This window comes from Ambystoma mexicanum, chromosome 12 (genome assembly GCF_040938575.1).
Source record: "Ambystoma mexicanum isolate Mex_15411 chromosome 12, UKY_AmexF1_1, whole genome shotgun sequence".
Classification (NCBI taxonomy): Eukaryota; Metazoa; Chordata; class Amphibia; order Caudata; family Ambystomatidae; genus Ambystoma; species Ambystoma mexicanum.
In genome coordinates this window covers 5,210,907-5,234,207 of record NC_090936.1, presented here as the reverse complement: position 1 = coordinate 5,234,207, position 23,301 = coordinate 5,210,907, and the positions used below count along the sequence as shown (strand labels likewise).

The 23,301-nt window shown below is 46.4% G+C and overlaps 1 protein-coding gene across 2 annotated transcripts in view; it reads right to left on the bottom strand.

The window, feature by feature from the left end:
- OPTN (optineurin) overlaps nucleotides 1-23,301 on the bottom strand; it is a 198,742-nt gene that overhangs the window by 20,397 nt on the left and 155,044 nt on the right. For both annotated transcript variants that reach the window (XM_069627795.1, XM_069627794.1), the window contains exon 13: nucleotides 8,782-8,852. In XM_069627795.1, coding sequence (XP_069483896.1) covers nucleotides 8,782-8,852 — 71 coding nt within the window. The remainder of the gene's footprint in view (nucleotides 1-8,781; nucleotides 8,853-23,301) is intronic.

The window sequence follows — 23,301 nt, the reverse complement described above, 5'->3', positions numbered from 1 at the left end:
GTGGGGAGGGTGTGGGGGGGGGGAATGGAAAGTCTGAACCAAGAGGAAACTATCAACAGGATCTAAGGGTTCTTGCAAACAAGACGCCAGTTGCCTCAAAATAGAGACAGTCTGCCTCCCACAGGGAAGCTGTGGACTCGGACATCCTTTTTTACTTGAGTCTGAGGCTGATGCAGAGGAGGGGGCTGGAAAAACCCCTAGTTGCAGAGCGCTGCTGCTTCCTCGTTTGCAAACAAAGAGATCTGTCAGGTTGGGGGGGTTCTATGATCTTGGAATCCTATGCGCTTTTGATCAGGTCTGCTCTGCCCCTGCATGTACGGTTTTGTGGAGGCTTTGGTGAGAATGCCAAGCGACTTGGCTGTCCGGGTACACATTAACCTTTTTTGTAAGCTCCTCTTTTGTAGAGGAATGGAATAATTGTGATCCCTCAAAGGGAAGGCCGAGAATCCTTCCCTGAATGTCAGTGGCACATTTTGTGGCATGCATCTATGCTGCTCTGCGCATGTTCCCACCGAAACATAAACCTCTGCTGCTAGGGTCAATGATATGATATATGATATTTTATTTGTATCGCGCTCATACACAAGTGTTTCAGAGCGCAACAAGGCAAGGGAGGGGAACAAGGGAGAACAAAACAACGAATTTACTAGTCCCAGTGACATTGAAAATGCGCAAGTGCAGAGAAGAGGGAATGTGCAAGGGAGAGGGGAGAAATGGAAAGTGCTGAGCACGGGATAGAGACAACACAAAAGGTAGTGCAGCCAGCAAGGTGGCAAGTGCAAGTTTCGAGTGCAGACCGGGGTGTCTGGTAAGTTCAGCTAAGGAGACTGTAGGGCAACAGATACAGACCCAAGTGCAGGGGTTGCAGGGGGCAGTGCGGGTGAGTGGCTGGATGGGCATGGACCTGGGCCAGAAATCGGAGGGTAACCAGGAGCACTGTGCCTAAGCATAACAGATCAAAAGGGGAGAGGGAAGGCAGAAGCAAAGAGGAAGGTCTTGGGGTGCTTCTGGAGCCAGAGATGACTCAAGTTTTAGGGAGGCTGTTCTAGAGGGAGGCGCCTGCTGAGGAAAGAGATTTACCACCAACTCGTTGCTTGGAGAAGCGACTGCCCTGAGGGAGGTGGAGGTGGAGGAGCGAAGAGCTTGAGTAGGAAGGTATTTACGGAGGGAAAGTTGAAGGTATTTTGGAACCAGTCCTCAGAAAGCCTTGTGGATAATGCAAAGGGTCTTGAATTTAATCCTTGCAGCCACTGGGAACCGATGAAGAGATACGATCCCTGGGCTTGAGGCCAAGGACAAGTCTTGCAGTCCTGTTCTGGATAGGTTGCAGAGGGCAGATAGTAGAAGCAGGCAGATTTAGAAAGAGGCTGTTGCAATAGTGCAGCCTGGAGAGAACCAGGGCTCTGGAGACGGTGAGCTTCTGGGGGAAGGAGAGGAAAGGAAGAATACCTCTGAGGAGGTGCAGCTGGCAGTGTGATTTCTTAGAGACGTCAGAGATGCGAGGAGAAAAGGAGAGTGGGGAGTTGAAGATGACCCTGAGGCTTTTAGCCTCACAGGTGGGAGCAGGAAGACAGCCAAGAGAGGCTGGCCATAGTGACGGGAAAGGAGGGAGTAGGTGTGCCGATGAGGAGAATCTCGGTCTTACTGGTATTAAGGCAGAGATCATTGGCAGCACACAACTCCTGATTAGCAGAAAGACGGTCAGAGATGAGAGAAGGAGAAGAGGTGGAAGAGGGTAGCCTGAAAACGAGCTGAGTGTCATCTGCATAGCACTGAAAGTTGGAGCAGAGAGCAGCAATGCAGTGGGCAAGGGCTGCCAGGTATTGGTTGAACAGCCAGGTAATAAGTTTAGTCCCCTGGGGAACACCACAGGTAGAAAGTGAGATAGAGGAAAGGAAGGACCCAATATGGACCTGGGAGGGTCGATCAGAGAGGAAAGAGGTCAGCCAAGCCAGGGCTTGACTGGTGATAACCAGGTTATTACGGAGACGGTTGAGCAGGATGGCGTGGTTGACTATGTCAAAGGCAGAAGAGAGATCGAGTAGGATGAGGTCAGAAGGGATGTTAGATTTAAGGTTGTAGAGCAGGTCTTCACAGATGTTAAGGAGAGCAGTTTCCATGCTCTGGCAGCTCTAAAGCCAGACTTGGAGACAACCCACAGAGTCAGTGTGAAGATGAAGCTGGGAGATGGCCAGCGTTTCCAGGAGTTTGCCCAGGAAAGGAGTGCTGGAAATCAGGCGATAGTTAGCCGGGCATGAGGGGCCGGCTGTGGGTTTCTTCAGAAGAGGGTGCACAAGGGAGTGCTTCAGAGGGGAGGGGAAGGCACCGGAGTCAAAGGAGTGGTTGCAGAAGTCGGCCAGAGCAGGAGCAAGGGTGTCAATGTAGTCCTTGATGGTTTTAGATGAACAGGGACGAACCTGTTTTGACAAGAAGTTCATAGATCGAACTTGTCTAGAATCCTTGTCAGTGGAGAGCAGAGGAAAGGAAGAGGGTGGGGGGGGGGGGGGCTGCAGGAGGGTGTTAGGCAAAGTTTGAATGCAGTACCCTCTGGGAACACTACAAACAACTATGACTACAGGTATAGGCAACCCAACCTTTGGTATAAGCTTGTACTACACAGTTTTGGTAGCGTGTTGAGCAGCTAGGCTCATCTCAAGAGGGGAAATGTGAGCAGTAGTGGAGTTACACAAAGATTCACAGTTACAGGTATTCAAATAAACTCTTAAACTCAAGGTTTCTTGCATAAACAATTATTAATTTATCAGTCAGTTATAAAGCCTTCTTAAGAAGGGAGCAATGGAATAGTAACACACAAATATACTTCAATACTGTACACTTTGAGTTTCTGAATCAGACGAGACCCTTTTGGGATGGCCCACAGACACAACCTACACACCCACAGGTGACTTCAGTAACAAGGGTGCTGGGGACATTAATATCTTACTGTTGGCATTCAGAACACTCTTAAAAAGGTTGGTAAAAGGCAAAGGTTATTAGAACACAAGAGACTACACATTTTTTAAGTAGTGCAGATACTTTTAGAGTTCACTAGAAGAGTTATTCAATTCACTAGGCTAAGCCAAAGTCAACGGGCAAAAGTCTTGGATAGGATAAAGCACTTTCTGGTAAGTAAATGGAAAAGTCTTTGCACAAGTTCTTAGGAGTCTTTGATGAAAAGAAGAATCAAATGTAGGGCCACAAGCTGATTAGACTTATGAGTTGTAGAAGTGGCAGGCACTCTGCAGTAAGAGGTAAGTTCTCTCAGCCATTTTACAGCACCTTAGAAATGAAGAAAAAGATGCAGCTGATGACCTCTGCTCCTGTGCAGCTCTCGCTGTTCCTGGGCCTCAGTCGTGGGGATAAGAGAGAGGACGTCGGGGGACTCCTGCAATGCACAGGGACTGTCAAAACCCGCAACTGGCAAACTTCACTTTCAGTGGCTGTTTCGAGTTTCAGCTATCGCAAATAGCAACAACGCGGTTCCTGGCTGTCAAGGTGGACTGTCCTTGCTTCTGGGGTCCCGCACTCTGCTGAGGGGCTCAGGCTTGGTCAATCCTGCTTCGTGGGAGTCTGGAGGATCTTCCAAAAGCTTTAGGCCAGCTTAAAAGTAACACACACAATCTGGTGTCCCTCTCCCTGGCTATACGGTTTCCTGCAGCAACTCTGAGGAAATTCAACCAGCTCCGAGATGGATGTCCAGGTGGCTTACTTTGGAGTTGATTGGTCCCACCAACTCAAAGGGAGAAGTCGTCCTTGCAGGGGCTACTCTGTCGATGCAAACTTGGCATTTCGGCACTGCAGCATGGCTTCACCGGGCAAACTAACGGTCCAGGAGTTGCAGCAGGCGTCCTCTTCAAGCTCTTCTTTGGTTCCTTTGTCCAGTGGTCGACTCTCCTTCCAAGCCAAAAGACTCACCTTTTTTATTCCGTTCTCTCCCATTCATTCCAGCCTAGCTGTCCCTCACCCAGCAGGGTGGCTGTCCTTGCCAGACAGTCAGCCAGTCAATCACCACAGAGTGCATTTGGGTCTCCTAGGAGACTAAGCACAGGGATTTTTGGGCACCTCCCTCACTTCCTGCCTACCCCAGACACCCTGGAGCCAGGGGCAGGTTTCACTCCTGAAGCCCTGCCAAAGGCGAATGAACAAAGAGACCAAACCTGGTTTGGCGAGCAAACTCTCTAGAAGGACCTTTCCACAAAGACATGGCGAAAAAAGGAGACCGGGGACCATTTTGTCAAAGATGGCTCTGCGCCATTTTTAAAAAGATGGCTCCTGTGGTTAGCATTACCGGAGGTGCGAACAGCCGCGGTAAATGCAAACCATGGTAGTTCGGAATGAAACCACTGCCACCAGCCATTCTGAGAGGAAATGGTAACATAAAAATGTTACATGAGAATTTAGACACAGGGGACACTAAGTAACCCCTCCAGCACTCTATTTTAAGATAGGGTGTGCTGGGTCTAGCAAGAACACAGCTAAGTAAAGTTAATTTCACTTTCCTGCTCTGGGAAACAGTAGTTGATCCCAGAGAAGGGATTCACTGCACTGAAGGTGCTGTGTGACACAATGTAAAAGATGATGCCTATGGAGTTTGTCAGACTCCATAACCAAAAGAAATACAGAGATAAAATTCACATTCAAAATACATGAGAGAGTGAGAAAAAGGGTCTCACTCTCTCCAGGTTAAACAAATCAAGTCCTCAAAATCCAGCAAAGTTGCTGGGGGTCTCTAAGGTGGAGGGAATTAGCACATTTTTGAGAATTCTCCCTAACACTCAGAGTTTGCAGAGACGGAAGGGGGCGGGGGGAGGTGGAGAGGCCAAGAGGGTGAATAGGATGGCCTGTTTTTTTAGAGATGAAGTGAGAGGCAAGGGCATTGCAGAGGGCCTGGGAGGCAACAGGTGTGGTAGAGACTGCAGCAGGGTTGGCCAGCTCCTTGCAGATTTTAAAAAGTTTTGCCGAGTTGTTAGATGCTGCAGAGACACGTGCTTGGATGTGGGCTCTCTTCTTAGTTTGGATAAGGAGCCGGTATTGCCTTTGGAGCAGGCGGCAGGCCAGTTTGTCAGAGGATGCACAGGAAGTCCTCCATCTCCTCTCTGCCGCCCTTCACTAACCCTGCCTATTCCCTTGCCAGCCAATCCTGACTTGTCAGCGTCTTAAGCTCTAGTTTTAATCAAATGGGGAATTCCCACTAACTTTAAACATGTTCTGCTCATTGTTTAAGAGCATATTGTTCCAAGAGTTAACAACTCGGGCTTTCCTTCCCACAAAGGGAAACCCCGAGTGGATCCAGGAAACTGAACTACAGATCCAAAGCAAGACTTTGCAAAAAGCCTGACCAGGTTCCCGAAGCGTGGGAGGGTGCTGGAGAACATGCCCAAAGCCACGTGACTATTACAGCCAATCAGAGAGAAGATATTCAGTACACGCTAGCTATAAGGGACACCTCCCAGGAGAGACGTGAAAGGGGGTGCAGAGCCGGTGAGTTGCAGTGGAGGAAGACTGCTGGATAAGGAGCCATGGACTGCGAGTAGGAGGAGGAGCGCGCCACCAGAGTAGTGAGAAATAGACGGCCCGTAAGAGCCGGAGAGCAGAGGAGGCGGCCATTTTCAAGACTTAGGGAGGAGAGGTGGAGTATAACACCCAGAAAGACGAACCAGAATGGAGGCGAGAAGAGGCAGAGTAGACAAGAGAGGGGATGATACAGAAGGAGAGGAGTAGACAATAATGGAGAAGTGTAAAGTAAAGGAGACCGCGAAAGTAAAGAGGAGAACTCCCATGAGGAGGCAGGATAGTGCAGGGGAGCGTGCCATAAGAGAAGAAGGAGGAAGTGAGTGGGGCATCTCCCCAGAGAGAAGAGACTGAGGCAGCGGCCAGGCACGAGGCAGGGAGAAATAAGAGGAAAGTCCTTGACCGGAGAAGGCAAAGGAGAAGTGGATAAAAGTTCTAGCCAAGGAAAGGGCACAGAAGGGAAAGGCTGAGGAGAAAGGCCAAGACCAGGTCTAGAGTGGAAAGGGCAATACAGACTCAGGGCCAGGCACAGGAACAGTATATGCCAAGGCCCCAACCAAGGGAAGGGTGGAGAAGGTGGAAGAATGTGGCCTCGGCCTAGGAGAGAAAGCCATGGCAGGGGCCCAGACCAAGGAAAAGGAGTGAGAAAGAAGTCTCGCCTGGGGATTAACCCAGGAATAAGACAATAACCACCAGAACAGTGTTGAGGACACATTAAACACTCTGGCAAAGAAAATAAACGATGTTCAAGTGACATTCCTTGGTGCTTCATTTGGAAGCCTTGTTACAGACCCTCTGAAATCTCTCCTAGAATCGGGCATTCGGTAATAGTATGGAGAAAGACTTCTTTTAGGGAAATCTTGAATGCATTCTGTGTTTTCAGTGTCAACAAAGAGGTGCAAGGGAGCTGCAGTTGGGGATTCTTCCGGTCCACCAACAGAGTGGGAAATGGTCAGAATATCGATTGGGGATATTGTAAAGGTTAATAGATATGGACTCTGCATTGACAAGGGACAGGCTGTCTCAGGGGTGGGGCATCAAAGATATCCACTCCATAATGTCTCCCTGAACTAACAGGACACAGAGGGGGGGTGGGGGGGAGGTCGCCGGGGAATCCCACTAGCCCCCGCAGGTAATGTAAATGATGCAGCGTCATCGCACTATTCACAGGAGGTTATGATTACACAACGGACAACACTTAAAAGGAGTCTTGTTCACGAGTCCACAACTTTAAAGCTCAGAGAACTTTACAGTTAACCAAAGTATTTAGATAGATTCTCATATGGGACCTCATCCGATATCCATCTTCTTGCTTTCTTGAAGTTGCACAGGTGTTCATGTCGAAAGATCTCCTCTATGTTCACTGTTCAAAGTTGACATCTGAGGGATTCCTTCCTCTTCCACGACTGAATCCCTTGGTGTACAAAATGAAACCTGAAGACTCTGTCGATTCAAGGTCCCAGGATCGTGGGGGAGAGGAGGAGGGTGGGCAGCATGGATGTCATACTGGCATGTATTATTTATGCAGCTATCGCAAAGCCAACTTCAAATTTGGTATATAGGTTGTAATATTCTGGATTAATCACTGGCTAGTGACCCATGCGTGGCACGTGAAACTGAAATAGAGTCCAGCAGCTAAATTGATAATATATGAGGCACAGCATCACATTAATATTTGCTTGCCTGACACAATGTTATGCTAGATGTGAGGTTTTGGGACATACAAGAGTTCATGCACATGGCTTAATGGTGCGCTAGTGTATTCATTTTCTTAAGACCGCGCTCCCGCTGAAGTAACCATCTGAACTAAATAATAATAATAATAATGTTTTGTGTCACAAGAGGACAGGTCAAAATCTTGTCTCTTTGGCACAGATTATACGATCACCACAACGGGAGCACTAGCGTCTTGAACCCCCTGGAATGACTTCTAGGACATCAAGTCTCAAGGGCCTCTTGGCCTCCGGATGAAAGCCATAGAGGAGTGGTGGGTGGAGTAAGGCTCAGGATGAGGACAGTGAAGGTTGAAACTAAGTTTCCTGGGCAACCACAGATGAAGAATAACTAAGGTTTCAGCCCCCTACTCTGAGAGGCACACTGGAAACATCTGCACCTCAGCAGGTAAAATGCATATTCTGGACTCCTGACGGGTGGGGGAGAAGGTTTTGCATTTCTGTTATCATTTCAAGTTCTTTTCCGTGTGTTAACTAAAGGATGCACATTGGCAAGGAAAGCCACAATCTTTGAAATGACTGAAGACTCTGGCTGGATTTGCATCTTGCACTGGGGAAAAGGACTTCTGAGTCTCTGTTGAAGAGTGATTGTTGTTATTAAATGGGAGATCCATTACACCGTATTTGCATATAGGGGTTAAGAGCCAAGGTAATCAGCTACATCTTTATTGGCACGATAATCGCAAAAAGTATAGTCCCAACAGCCATAGCAGTCATGCCACAATCAGCTGCCACATTTTATTAAATGCCTGCTGCCCCGGACAGCAGCCTCGTGGGTTATTTTTGGACTCTCGAGGCAGGAACTCCACAAGTACTTGGATACTTCCTCCGGCAGCCACAGTTCGTACATGGATTGCAACGACACAGCATCTGCTTACACAGGTATTATGTCACAATTAAGAGAAATCCTCTCAGCGTAACTAACTTGAACGCATGAACATCAATTATCTATCTTCATTACCTCCTCGCGGTAGCGGAAAACAGGGAATGGGTGAAGATGCATTTTGCCACTGCCTAGTTCCATATTTTGTCAGTGTGCATGCAGAATTGGGTTGTCTTTAAGACTTACTGTGCTCAACCAAGAACAGATACAATGGTGGAAGGGGCACTTGTAGCCAAGTTTTCCCAGGCAATGTTCTGATGCAGGAGGTTTAATGCATGAAGCTCTCCCCCCCTGGTCCAGATGCCATAGGCAAACTGAATGGCAGAAGTTCAAGGTTAACATTCTCATGTCACCTCAAGGTTCAATGCATGTCCCACCCAAGGGTGTGAGGCAGCTAAAAAAACAGATCCACATCTTAGCGTGACACCATTAACTTGTGTGGGCATCTTCGCTTTGGCGCTGTGAGGCCACGGCAAGCTTGGTGGTAAACATAAGGGAACATCTGGGCTTTGTCCATCACTGCGACATGCAAGGTTTGCGACATGCATGACGGTATATCCAAGCTCTGCTAAACAAGGATTGTAGCTGGAGACAATTGCAATATAATGAGTGGTCTAAACACGTTCTGCCTCAATAATAATAAATATGGTTTACCTCTTTGAACACGGTGAGGTGAAAGTTCCCGAACACTGGTGTGCCGCATCTGAAGCTCCCCTATCGACTGTCTGTAAAAATAAAACATCAGTTAAGTTCTCAAACAAAGCATCAAAAACAAAACACAAAACACACACATTCTCTTTGGCGCAACTCGCTGCCCTTGAAGCCTACTCTATTTAAGGGGTTCTTCTCGGCTGATGCAAGAATTCTTTTATTCCTTCCATTGGATGCTTCCACATGCGGGTTTGTGCTGTGTCGCCAAGATGCCAGGGATGTACTTTAGAATACCCGGATACATAGGAGAATGACTTGGGCTTACCTGCAAGACTTTAGAAGGGAGGGTCACCCTCTGCATTGTCACCTTGACGTTTTTTTCCTTTATTTCTTGGTTGGTCTATTCAGCTGAAGTAAACACCATCTTCTTTGGGCTATGAGACTTTTTTTTAACCCTTTGATGCACAAAGCCTTTGGGACCAAGGGTTCGGAATCACTCCCCCCCGACCGCAGGGATAGGAGGTGTCATTACCTTCTCAAATCTAAACAAACGCGGAACCTCTGGGCTTCCTTGGCTGACCTGGTGACCTCATTGGTCGGGAAATCAACGCTAGCTCTGACGGGGTGGAGTGATGTAGACATGAATACTTGGAAACACTGTTTCCCTTTATATAAGGGACCTGCGACACAAAGGTAAATACTCTGTCTTCTTGATCTCATCTGGAATGGAGGTATCGTTGCATGCACAGGTCTGGGCGGTGGAGGGGCGTTCTTCAGCATTTGCCCCGTTAGATAGGGTCAGCCGCAAGGTCCAAGGTACCGCTGGCCTCAGAAGAGGTGTATTATGGGGCAGTCGGGTGGTTCAGCAGGACTTGTATTGGTTTAACTGGAGATTAGATTCTCATGGGAAATCGTAGGACAGATGGATGGCTTTCTGATAGAGACACTGGTCTCGATGAGTTATCACCCAAAGGGAAGTACAGGCACAACATTTTAAGTGGGTCTGATTCTTAGGAGGTTTATCCAAGTTACTCTAGAGAGGGGTTCAGAGAGACCAACCGGTAGTGTGTGTGCACAAGGATTTCCACTAAGTCCAAACTCTCACCGGCGAATGTGGAAGAGCAGTCTGGCATCACTCCTAGAAGAGTAGGAAGCTGGAATAAAGTACAGATCCCCCCCAGAGCAACGCCAAACAATTTAAGATGCAAGCAAAAACACTGTGCTTAGATTGCAAAAGACAGTAAAAGGCGTCCTACACAAGAGACGCTTTATAACAGAGAACACAACTGCAATATTCACATGACATTAGCTCCAGTTACTAGTTTGAACTGGAGAAATGCATTTAAAGTATGAACACTATTTTTAAAGGGTTAATGTTCAATTCAGTGCCTCGAAAAAATCCAGCTCATGCCCTTAGACAAGGGTCAATTTAAAATTCACAGGTATATGATATGATATGGCATTTATAAAACAACTATACACAAGTGTTTCAAGGCGTGACGAGGCAAGGGAGGGGGAACAGAGGGAAGAAAAAGATCTTACTAGGCCCGGTGACATTGAGATCAGGATGCAAGAAGATGGCAGCTTGCGAGCCCGAACGAACCCAAAGAATTGCCTCAAGCCTAGCTTTAACGACAAAAGTGAAGGAAAAATTACTTATCGTAATGATCTTTCTATGGATTCTTCTTCCGCAGATTCCTCATCTTGATAGATATTCATCATCCAGCTCTGCTTCTAAGAAACTTTTTTGACAGGGGGCATAGTGAACCTCGACTCGGCCGTCTATCGTCGGCTCCGGAAGTGATGGCAGACGTTGTATATATAGAACGTCACTACGCTCCATGCTTCAGTTCCCTCCTTTTTCCCCTGTGCTCAAACGCTGCAGAGGAAAACAAAGAGAGGGAGGCTAACCAGCCTGTAAAAAACACCATAATTGGAACACCCCAAAGGGAGGCACCCCACTGAATTTGAAAAAAGGTTTTATTTGGTCTTTTTTGTTGTTGTTGAAAGAATGATGAGTGAAAACGGACACCCGAGAGCCATTACAAAGTCTTTTTCACTTGGATAGAAGGGTTGAGCCTTAACACTTTCTGAGCAGGGACGGCTGTGAGGGGAATCTACAGGAGAAGAATCCATAGAAAGATCATTAGGGTCTCCTTCAATGGATTGCTTTTCTCCTGCAGATTCCTCATCTTGATAGACTCCCCAAGCAGGTAGAATAACGGAGGAGGGCCGAAAGTATTAAACAAGTAGGTTCTGCAGAACTGCCCTACTAAAGCATGCATCCGCCCCACGGGTTACATCCAAAGCATAATGCTTGGTGAACACATGCAAAGAAGACCACGTGGCCGCACGGCAAATGTCCCTAACAGGAACCCCCGTCTGTAGGGCTGTGGAAGCTGAAAACCCTCTGATTGAATGCACTCTGATCCTGACGGAAGCTCTTTGCCTGCTGACTGGTAACACTCAGATATACATAAAATAATCCACTGTGAAAGGGTTTGATTTGTTATGGCGAGACCCTTGCGAGAACGAGAATGGGCTACGAACAACTAGTCCGTTTTCCAGAACTCATATGTACGGGCAACGTAAAAGCTCAAGGCTCTTTTTAGGTCAAGATTGTGAAAACGCTCCTCCTCTTTCAAGGGGTGTGGAGGGGGTAAAACACAGGCAAATCAATAGATTGTGAAAGATGAAAGATTGGAAGGAAGCAAGGCCTTTCTTTGAGAGAAACCTTTTCTCTAAAACTAAAACAGAAATGGTGGTGTGCAGCATAATGGCTGCAGTTCATTAACTCTCCTGGCTGATGTGATTGCAACCAAGAAGCTGTTTTAAGGGATAACAGCTTCAAAGAACAAGAATGCATAGGCTCAAACGAAGCTGCCATCAAAAAGGTCAAAACTAGATTAAGGTCCCAATCTGGAACAACAAAAGGGGTTGGCGGTAACATATTGAGAAGACCCTTGAGGAATTGGGCCATGACCGGAATAGTAAAGAAAGAGCCCTGATCCGGGGACCTTTTCAACACAGACAAGGCCACCAAATACCCCTTGACTGTGGTGACCTGAAGGCCTGCTGAGGCCAGTGACAGAAGGAACTCCATCACTCTAGTGGTGGGCAAGACATTGCGTCAATCTCGCGTTCCCTGCACTATGTCTCAAATCTTCTCCACCCGCACGCATACAGCAATTTAGTAGAAGGTCTAGTAGAGGTGATCCTCCCTCACTGGACCACCCCCAGGAACTGGATCCAATAGCGATGGCGTGTCCAGCCCGACCCACTCTGTTTGGGAGGTACCTCTTCCATGGCACCCCTTGACAACAATGCTCCTCTCAGTACTTCCTGGAGCTTCTGTCCGGTTGGATTGGAGGAGTTGGAGGGGGTCTGTCCGGTGGCTTTCTTAAGAAGGCAGACAATAACCCCATTGAATTGTCTGCAGGGCCCAGGCATTGGAGGTAATCATCTGCCACTGGGGCCAATGCCCTGCCAACCGTCCACCAAACAGTAAATCGTGTGAGGTGAAATCTAAGCGGGTTAGAATGGCGTGGCCGCCCCCGCCGCTTGGCCTCTTGAAGCCGCTCTGCCCCTTCCAGGATGCGAGAAACGTCTCTGTCTCTGTCTGGATTGCAGGAGCTTCGCTTTTCTGCCATAGGGTACATAAAGCCTTTAGCCTATGCCCCTTGAGGCAAAGCTGAAAGCAGGTTTGGCCGGCTGAGCAGCTAGGCCCAGTGACTCAGCGGCAATCTTAGACTCTTGGAATTTTTCTAAAGAGTCATCCGCCTTTTGTCCAAAGGGCATATCTCCCTCAAAAGGCATGTCAACTAGGCAGTTTTGAACATTTGGAGAGAACCCAGAGGTTTTCAAATTGGATTGCCTCATCATAACTACTGCCTACCCCATTGAGCGACCAATGCAGTCTGCAACGTCCAGGCCCATTTGCAATGACTGCTCGGCTTCCTCCCTCCCATCCTCCACCAGATGTACAAATCCATCCTGCATGGTACCCTGTGAGAAAAACCAGAGGGTATTCTCCTGAGTATACCTTGAGAATGCTGTTCTGCTCAATTTATGCTTAGTTCAAAATGGCGCGGGAGCACAATGCATTCTGGGAGTGCTCGCAGCCATGTTGAATATTTACTTCACTCCGCAGTGAAAGGCTGCACACATTTTGCTGAAGTGTTAGATTCACAGTGCTGAGACAAACATGTTTTTTCAAACTTGGTATGCAGTCAAGGCCATTTCTGCTGGGAAAAGCGAACGTTGTCATGACTTGCTACTGTTCTCCGTGGAGCATATTTTTTCTGAGTTTTAGAGCAGGGAGGCCCTGCATTCCTTGGGGGGGGGGGGGGGTGCTCTCGATTGACCCAGCTGGCAATCGACGGCTATCCCTCAACTGCGCAGGTGCAATTCCAGAAGATTCGAGAATTAACTCCTTTTTTTGGAGTGCCTATATAGGCGGAAACCTGGAGGGGTCAGGTGAGACTTCAGCCAGAGAAGGACTCTCCGTCTGGCCTTCCTGTGAGCTGCAGCACTCTCTTCCTGGCTGTCCCCCCAGAGTCTTCCAGCCAATTCTGGACGAGATGAGGACAACATTTACGCTCACGGTGATGTATTTCTTTTGGTTTTCTTTACTTATGGCCATGTTAGTTTTATGAGTTATTTCTATGTACCTGTAAGCTTTGAATAAATAGCCATAAAGAGCTGATTATCTTCTAAAGGGTGCGTGGCTGTGAATTATTGTGTCTGTCTGTTTTTGGGTCGAAGTATGCGCTCTAATTGCATTGTTGATTTATGGTAGTTCCGTGCACTTTTCAGAGGAGAGCAATACATTATGGCGCTGTGAGCAGGGTTATTTGTGATGAAGTGTTCCAAATAATCTGTTTGAACGTAGATAGGCTTTGGTTATCTTGCAAGCAAAAGTAAGTTGGCAGCGAGTGTTGAACTGTTTTAAGCGTTTTTTTTCCCTCTCTCTCTTCCCTTGATGGTGTGTCCGTGCTTGTGGGAGTGATTGCAGAAAGAAAAAAAAAATAGATATAAAGAGGTTTTGTACCATTTTGCAGTAATGAATAGTTTGTTCAGGAAAAAGAGTGTTACCGCTGGAGGTGAATGCTCTGATATTGTCATTCCAGGCTGGACTAAGAGTCCATATGATAAGTTGGCTCAGGCATGGGCTTGTGGAGCCGGGCTAAGTGAAACTTGGGATCAAGGATTGGGGGATGCTGATCCGGCTGATGTCATGGCATGCTTGCAACAAGTTTCAGTAGAACGTGGTAAATAATGTGCGGCATTAGGCAGGCGAGGTTGGGTTCTTTTCCATGCTTATAGGAAAATACATCAGAGGCAGGTGGATATGAAAAATGAGGTTTTGAGATTATAGAGAGAGCTGGCTGCAGAAAGGCAAACGGCGTTAATGCAGCAGATTCAAATGAAACTGTTTAAAGATAAAGCCAACACATATCAGGCGGTGGCCGAGAGGGCAGCAGTCAGAGTAGTTTGTTACAAATATAGGAAAAGACGGGGAGGGGTCAACAAAAAAAAGGTGGCAACTGTAATCGCTACCGTGGGTGCTGACTGGGATCCAGACAAATGGGATGGGGATATTTTTGATTCAACCAGTCTAGAAAGTAGTTCTGCAGAAGAGTCTGAACCCAAACCAGAGGTAAAACAGAAAACAGTGGCAGCAAAGCCTGTTAGAAGGCGGCGAGCCGGACCACGCCCACAGAATCCTGGTGGTGGTATGGTGGATTTAACCACATTGGAGGATTACACACAACAGGAGGTTGGGGACATTATTAGCCGTTTGAGGCATAAATCAGGGGAAGCTTTATTGACATGGATGGTGAGATTACTAGATGGGGGTGCAGCAGGATTGTTGGTAGATTCTACGGATTCACCGTTTTTTACCCCTGTCAATTGACACCAATGTACAGGAGGTCTTATGGGCAGGACCGCCCCCTGATGCAAATGGTCAAAATACTCAGGTGTCTTTGTTGCACCTGGTAGCCCAAGCATGTAACCGTAAATACCCCATTACCACAGACTGGCCTAGTGAAGAAACAAAGTGGTATACGTTGAGAGAAGCAATTCAAAAAGTCAGAGAGCATGCTATGAAAGAGGCTATTCACATAGATGCTCCTGATCACATGGGAGCCGTACAGCTCTCAGTTTCAACTCGAAACATGGTGATTAGAACTGCGCCACCCGCATACAAAAGTGTCATTATGACTTTGCTCGTAGGCATGACGGGCAAGGCTACTGATGAGGTAGCAGATGCCATTCAGCAACTTGCAGATTTGGGAGAGTGGGACAAGAGTGATAACAAGCCATGGGAGAGAGAGGGGCGTAGTGAGAGAAGAACTGAAGACAGGCAGCAAGATAGCAGAGACTCCCGAGTGTCCCGAAAAGACAGGTTTCTGGCTTTGTTAAAAGATGGTTTGCCACACGAGGAAATTGATGGCATTGAGACCAAAGTAATGTATGAATTATACAAAACACGAGGACTTGCAGCCAAAGAGTGCTATGAACAGGTTAAGAAACAAGTAGTCACCACGCCACAGGGGGACGCCTCACCTTCTGCTCCCCCTGCGGAAGAACAAGATGAAGGGTCTATGGGGACACCTTCCCCGTACCAGCCGACATACGCTGATTTGAGAAAGGTGGTGAGTGCAATGCTAGAGGCGGAGTCAAGTCACACTCATTTGAAGTTTGACTAGGGCTTCGGCCAAGCTCCGGCAGCGTCTGCCCGCATAAAAGTGGATAGGCGGCCTCATGTTGATAAGATTTTTTGGGGGCCAGGAAATACACAAGGGGTGCGAGCATTGATAGACACCGGGACGGGGGCCTCTTTGATTCATGGTAATCCGACACGATTTAAAGGCAAACAGTTTACGATCACAGGTTTAGGGGGAAAGGAGACCCCCGCAGTGCAAACGCGAGTGGAGATGAAAATAGGCAATTTAAAGAGGCAAAAATACCAAGTGTTGATTGTCCCGATACCCGAGTACATAATTGGCTTTGACATTCTGGAAGGGTTGACTTTGGGACTTGGAGGTAAAACTTACCAGTTTGGGGTGAGTGCATTGATTTGTACACCCATTACCGTAGGCAAATTGAAGATGCCCCAGTGCAAGTGCCGGTGGCAACCAAGCGGTTAGCAATGAAGCAATACCGCATTCCTGGGGGGCATAAGGAAATCTCAGACACCATTAAAGAGTACGTGGAGGCGGGTGTATTACGCCCTATTACCACCTCATGGAACAATCCTCTCTGGCCCATTAAAAAGGGAGATGGGTCGTGGAGGATGACGGTGGATTACAGGGAGTTGAATAAGCACACTCCTCCCTTAGTGCCCGCAGTCCCAGATGCCATTACCTTGATTGAGAATGTCCAAAAGTTCGAGGGGACTTGGTATGCAGTGATTGATTTAGCCAACGCATTTTTCTCTGTGTCAATTGCTGATGAGTGTCAAGAACAGTTTGCATTTACGTGGGGTGGACGTCAGTATACTTTCACGAGACTACCCATGGGGTACATGCACAGCCCGACTATCTGTCACTGGCTGGTGGCAGAGCACATAGACAAGATACCGTGTAAACCTGACATACAAATCTCTCACTACATTGATGATATTTTGATTCAGGGCAAGGATGAGCGCAGTGTGCAAAACCAGTTAGAAGTCATTATGGAAGGATTGAAGAAGGAAGGATGGGAGATTAATCCGAGTAAAATTCAAGGTCCAGCTGAAATAGTGATATTTCTAGGGATTCAGTGGCATCATGGGCATCGAGAAATGGTGCCAAAAGCTCGACAGAAAATACTTGAATTCACCACTCCAAAGAACAAAAAGCAAACTCAGCAGTTTATAGGACTGTTTGGGTTTTGGAGACAACACATTCCTCATTTAGGGCAGATATTGGCCCCCCTCTATAAGGTGACACGAAAGAAATATGAGTTTCAGTGGGGGGAGGAGCAGCAGAAAGCATTTGAGATGGCGAAAGACACTGTGCAGCAGGTGCTTGATTCATGGCCCTTAAAGGAAGGTGAAGTGGAATTGAATGTGTCTGTGCAAGACAATTATGCTAACTGGAGTGTGTGGCAGAAACAAGACAGGAAACGTGTGCCATTAGGGTTTTGGAGTCGTAAGTTGCCCGATGCTGGTAACTCATACACTCCATGTGAGAAGCAATTGCTGGCATGTTATTGGGCTCTTGTTTATACCGAGCAGATGACGGTGGGCCATGATGTATTCATGAGACCCGAAATACCAATCATGCAATGGGTACTGAGCTCTCCTAAAACGCATCGTATAGGACATGCTCAAGAAGCCAGCATAATTAAATGGAAATGGTATATTCAAGACAGAGCTAAATCAGGAAAGGGTGGTGTGGCAAAATTACATGAACAAGTAGCTAACATACCACCCTCAGATTACATACCACCGGAAGTGCCTGAAAAATGTGAGTCTCCCGTGAAATGGGGAGCCGCTTACAGCGATTTGACCATGGAGCAAACAGAGCATGCTTGGTTCACGGATGGTTCAGCTCGATATGTGAGAACTGAGCGGTACTGGAAAGCAGTGTCGTACAATCCCAAAACCAAAAAGATGTTGACAACGACAGGGAAAGGAAAGAGCAGTCAGTTCGCAGAACTTTACGCAGTTTACCAAGCATTGAAACAAGAGACCCCTGGTCAATGTTATGTGTACACAGATTCATGGTCGGTGGCAAATGGATTGGCAGTGTGGTTGCCAACTTGGCAAAAGAATGGATGGAAAATTAATTGGAAAGAATTGTGGGGAAAAGAACTGTGGAAAGATATTGCAGAGATGTTGTTACAAAGTGAAGTCACTGTATATCATGTAGACGCGCATTGTGCTACAGATTCATTAGAATGTTGGTTTAATTTTGTTGCAGATGAACACACCAAGATTGCCTCAGTGGATGCAGAGGCTCGGGAAGACGATATGGAAGGTTTGGCCAAATGGGCCCATCAGAAATGTGGGCACCTTGGAGAAAAGGCTACTATCAGGTGGGCACAAGCTCGAGGCATCAGTCTTCCTTTAGAACTAGTGAAAACCATTATTTTGCAGTGTCCTGTGTGCCAACACCAACAGCATAGACCTATCCCTCAGATTATTCGGGGTACATTGAGAAGAGGAAAATTACCAGGTCAAATTTGGCAGATTGATTATATTGGTCCTATGCCAATCAGCGGAGGTTGTCAGTATGCATGCACTATTGTAGATACATACTCGGGATATTTGATGGTTTTGCCGTGCAAACGTGCAACCCAATTGAACCAGACTGTTAGACCAGATCATATTACATTATGGAGTGCCTTTTACTGATTCAAAGTGACGATGGGTCACATTTCAAAGGAAAATTAGTCCAGAAATTTTGTCAGGAAAAAAGCATTGAGTGCGTATACAATATACCCTACCACTCAGCTGCAGCAGGGCTAATTGAACGAATGAATGGGTTACTGAAAGAACAGTTGCGCAAATCTGGAGACGGTAGTCTAGCAGGCTGGCGTGATCGTGGGTTTGATGCGGTGCAGGTGTTGAACAATAGACCTGTGTATGAACATGAAACTCCGTTGATGCGATTAATGACTCCTACTTTGCAGGTTCAACCCAATTCAGTCAGAGAAACACTATTGTACTGGGAAATTACACCAGGTTCTTTAGCTCCCTATTGAGCAACCCCAAAGTCAGCAGGGGTAGACTTGCATTCCAATGAAGAAATCAGAGTAGACCCAAGAGGAATAGTTGTAATTGAAACAGGGATTGGAGTACAGATTCCCCCAAAGCATTTAGGATAGATTGCCCCTAGATCTGGCCTAGCATTGAAGGGAGTTCAAGTGTTGGGAGGGGTAGTTGATGCTGATTACGAAGGCGAGATTAAAGTCATCCTAATGAATAGTGGGGATCAATTGTTATCAATCCACAAGGGTGATCGAGTGGCCCAACTGATAGTCATTCCTATTAAGTTGTCCGTGATTAAAAAAGGGGAGCCTCCTATAGTGTTAACTACCGTGGGGATCAAGGTTTTGGCTCTTCAGACAGCATGATACCGGGTGCAAAGGTGTGGGTGGAACAGCCAAGTGGTCCACCAGTGCCAGCAGATGTCATTGCATCAGGCAAAGATCAAGTGGTTTTAGTCATGGAACCTGGTAGAAGGAAGTGGCAATATGTCCCCGCCGACAAATGTTACCCAAGAGAGTGATGTGCAACACAGATATCTCTTTTCTGGGTTTGCTTTGTGGATCCTGGTTCTGGTTGGTGTGACTGTGGCACTAAATGGACTCCCTTTGGATGGATTAAAAAGTCTTCTGTCACCAGTGAACAATGTTACATCTGTGCCAGTGATCAAGGGGATACTGATAGTGATGAATAATGTTGTCCCCAAGCAACCGTATGCCAGTGCCGACAAGCTCGCCAGACCGAAGACATGGATCCATGAATTGCGACAAACATCTGGAGCAAGTGAAAACAACCTTGATGCCCGTTGTACAGGAGCCCTTTGTAGGACGGAGGAAACACTCTCCTATGATCACCCAAGAAGAAAATATGTGGATCTACTTAGCACAGCAAGTGCTAAACATATCACATTTCTGTTTATCTGATGTACCCAATGCTGAAGCTTTATTGACTACATGTTTAGTAGCGGTAACGACGCCTGTTCCGGTTTTAAAGCATATTTTCAGCATCACACATAATGATTCTTTAGTTCAAGACTCAGACATTAGACAATCTTTTTCAGTCTACGAATATTGCCGCTTCTGCTGACAAACTAGAAATTATATCGTGCCTCCTATTGCTATGAATATATGTATATTGGCCTACGCCAAGCTGCTTATAAACTACATGTGAATAAACTCGCATTGCAAGGTCCTGACCTTAGAAACTATGTAAACTGTCATTTTGGGTCAAGCCGCCATTTTAGGTTTTCTTGCTCTATAAAGTCACCATGTGAGCTAAAATGGTAGCCTATGTTATTCAGAACAGAACTCGATTGTCATGACCTCTGTACAGCTAATGTATAACTTGCCTGCAGGTCACTTGTTAGGGTCATGAGCTGAGACCTTGTCCTTCTGCTGACCTGTGTGCAAAGGATTACCTGTATCACCGAAAATGATCTATAATTGAATGAGAACACCTGCTTAACTATATTGTATAAATTAAGTCCAGCATTGTAATGTTAGGCCTAGAGCATACATTATTACCATTTCTTCTTGTTAATGTATAAACCTAAGATGAACTAGATTTGACCTGGCAAGTGACCCCAGAGCAGTAACTTATTTATGGAATGGTTAACCTGAAGAAAGGCTGGACAACAGGCTGGAGAAATGTATAAAAGCCTGACTGTTTCAATGAATTTTTGCACTCACTGAGCACACCGAACCACGCTGCAGTTCGCTGTGTTGTACTGAGGGTCGATAGCTATCTGAATTTTGTTCTGTTCTTTTGTAACTGGATTCAGTATAAAATAAAGTACTTTGTATGTTCCTTTGTAACCTGTGTTTGGTGCGTTTCCTTTTTGGTTACCCTGCCTCATATTATTTCCTTGTTTTCACAGTTGGCACCCGGAATAGGGACCCTCAAGATTGATGCCGGATTATTAAAGGTTGACGCACGCTATCGGACCGGGATCGGACGGTGTGACATAACGGGCCCGACTGAACGAGACGCAACACCTCAACAGCGCTGCACGATCCGTTCCCTGGACGATAGCCGTGTGGTCTGAGACGGCATCTTGACGAGGGTCAATTTTTTGAGGCGGGCAGATTTGCCGAAATCACCATACACAAGGTAAAATTCGTTAGGTAAGTCCTTTGTAAGCCGATCGGTCCTCCTTAGGTTTGGTCAGGTGAGTTGTGACCCGACTCTTAATTCAACCCTGACAATTTGAATTTGGCACATTGTATCTGCAGACACAATTATTGACCAGGTAACACCGAGTATTTGAGAAATGCCTGGGAAATTGTCTAGCTGCTTTAGGGCATTATTCCGCAGCGATAGACAATCTTTGGAATTTAGCCGTCCAGCACCACAGGAGGGGTCACCGGCATGTACTATGTACTGTAAGCATGGCATTGGAAGTGTAGTATTTAATAAAATTTGGCACAGACAAACCAGACATGCCTCCGAACTTCAGTGGCTAGTCAAAGGCAGCTTTGAGATCCCTCGTATTGAATATTTAGAGTCAGTCTTGTTAAAAAAGAAGGCCAGACCTGCAGCATTTGATGTTTTGCAAAATTGGAAAAGAGAAGCGTTGCAGCAGCTTAAAAGTAGGGAAAAACATGTGCGCCGTCATAAAACAAATGCTGAAAAGGCGTTGTTATATGATCAGGACAAACAGTCTGAGTCGGTTATGAATATGGACAGGGCTTTCTCACTCGGTATTCAGAAAATCTATCCTTCTAAAGATCTTCATGTTTCTGATGAGTTTATCGACAAATTGTTAAATAAACGAAGGCCTGGTGCCTCTGCACCACCTCCGTATGTTCCTCTTCCTCCTGCTGTACCTCTTCCTGCTGTTATTCCTGCTCAACCTGTTGTTCCTATTCCTCCGGTTGTTGTTCCTCCACCTGCTCCTCTGCCTCTTCCCATTGCACCAGTAATAGTACCTCCATTGAATTTGCCTGCACCCTCACTCCCAAGTAGTTCTGTACCGCTTGTAGTTGATCAGGGTGCAGGGTCGAGGATTGTTACTCGTAATACTGTTCCTACAGAAAAGAAACAGGATTTGTTTGCATGGGCTAAGCATTGTATGGAGAGAGATGATCGAGCTAATGTTCTTGCCACACTTTCTAATATGGATAATTTTCCTGAGAAAAATGTTTTCATTGAAGGTTTAGGGATTCATTTATGTGTAATGTGGGGGTAAATTAAATAATGCAGACCTCCCACAAGGGTTGAGGGACCTGAATACTTTAGCGTTTTCAAGAGACACTGTGGAGAAGGTACATGAGCATGTTGAGAGGATATTTGAGTATAGAAAGGAGTTGAAAAGGTTACGGAATGAGGATGACGAAGAAGAAAGTATGTATGTACAGAAACGATTTCTTCCGTGTCGTAAATCGACATCTGAGGAGGCGCGAATTTGTACAAAAGATGCGATTAGATGGATTTCAGACATATCGATAACTCCAGTTGAGGTATATGACACATACAGTCAATATACGCTAGAAATGCAGAGGAAAGTGATACAGGTAATGGTAGAGTACCTGCAGGATGAATGTTTAAAGAGAAAGGTTAGTTGTCCCACAGAGTTATTGAGCATTTATAAGAGAGCTTTTTCACTTGACACTTCAACTGCTTTAGCGCTCGACTTAGCTCTGTTGCTTAGTAAGCGTTCGGAGTTGCCTACATCTCAGTTGCCTATGAGAGAGGTTCCTCCGACATTTGTCCCAAAGGTTGAGATTCCTGCTAATGCTGCAGCAGGTACACCTGCTGTGGACATTCCTGCACATTATGTATCGCAGTTTGTTCACGTCCCGTTTTCACGACAGGAAGTGAATACTATTAGACAAACTATTCCTGACATTAGGAAAAATCCGACAGGGTTCTATAAAGAGATAGAGTCCGTTTTGCAGTCCTCAGTGTTTACCCTAGGCGACATTGATTTGCTATTCCCTGTACTCCTGCCTGTAGATTTGTGGAAACAAGTTAGAACTATAGACCATGTACCAGGGTTGGGAGATACATGGGCTAACATAGTTAGGCTTGATGGGGAAAGGCCAGCTGGTGAGAGACCACCTCAGGTGATACTAACTTTGCCTGACAGAATAATTGCAAAACTGAAAACTATAATCCCCGAAAAGAGAATTATTTGGGACAAGCTTACGGCCTGTGTCCAAGGAAAATCTGAGGGTGCTACCGAGTTCTTTAATCGGTTCGAACAGGTATTCTCGGATTTCAGTGGACAAGACTTAGGCACAGAGTCTGGGAAAAGATTATTTGTGGACGAATTTGTACGTGGATTGCTGCCTGACATCCAGTCACAAATTATGTCTTCTGAGAGCGCTTGGCAGGCGAAATCCCAATCAGAAGTACTGCACATGGCTCAGTACTACGAGAACCGTGTCAATAATGAAAAAGATAGAGTCGAGAAGAGAAAAGGTGATTTGAAGACTAAAGTATTGTTGCAGCAAATTGTTAGAGGCCCCAGAGGGGGTAGTTCGCAGATTAGAGGTCAGTATGTTCCACAAGGGAATGTGCCCTTGGGTCCTGTGAATATTAACCAGTGTGCCTATTGTCGCCAGGAGGGTCATTGGCGTGCACAATGCCCCGTCCTTCGACAGAGGTCGAATAACACATTTGGAAATATGGGTAGACGATCCAGAGGTCGCCCGGGTGTAGGGGGCCCTGGTAGAGGCCAGTTTTCGCAGGATCCCCAACAACCTTTTTCACAGGATAATCAGACTTCGAGTGTGGATACTAGAAACATATTTGATCATCCTTCTGCTGCATATCTATCTGAAGAGCTTCCTTTTGATGATATTTTGTTTCGTTAGGATTGC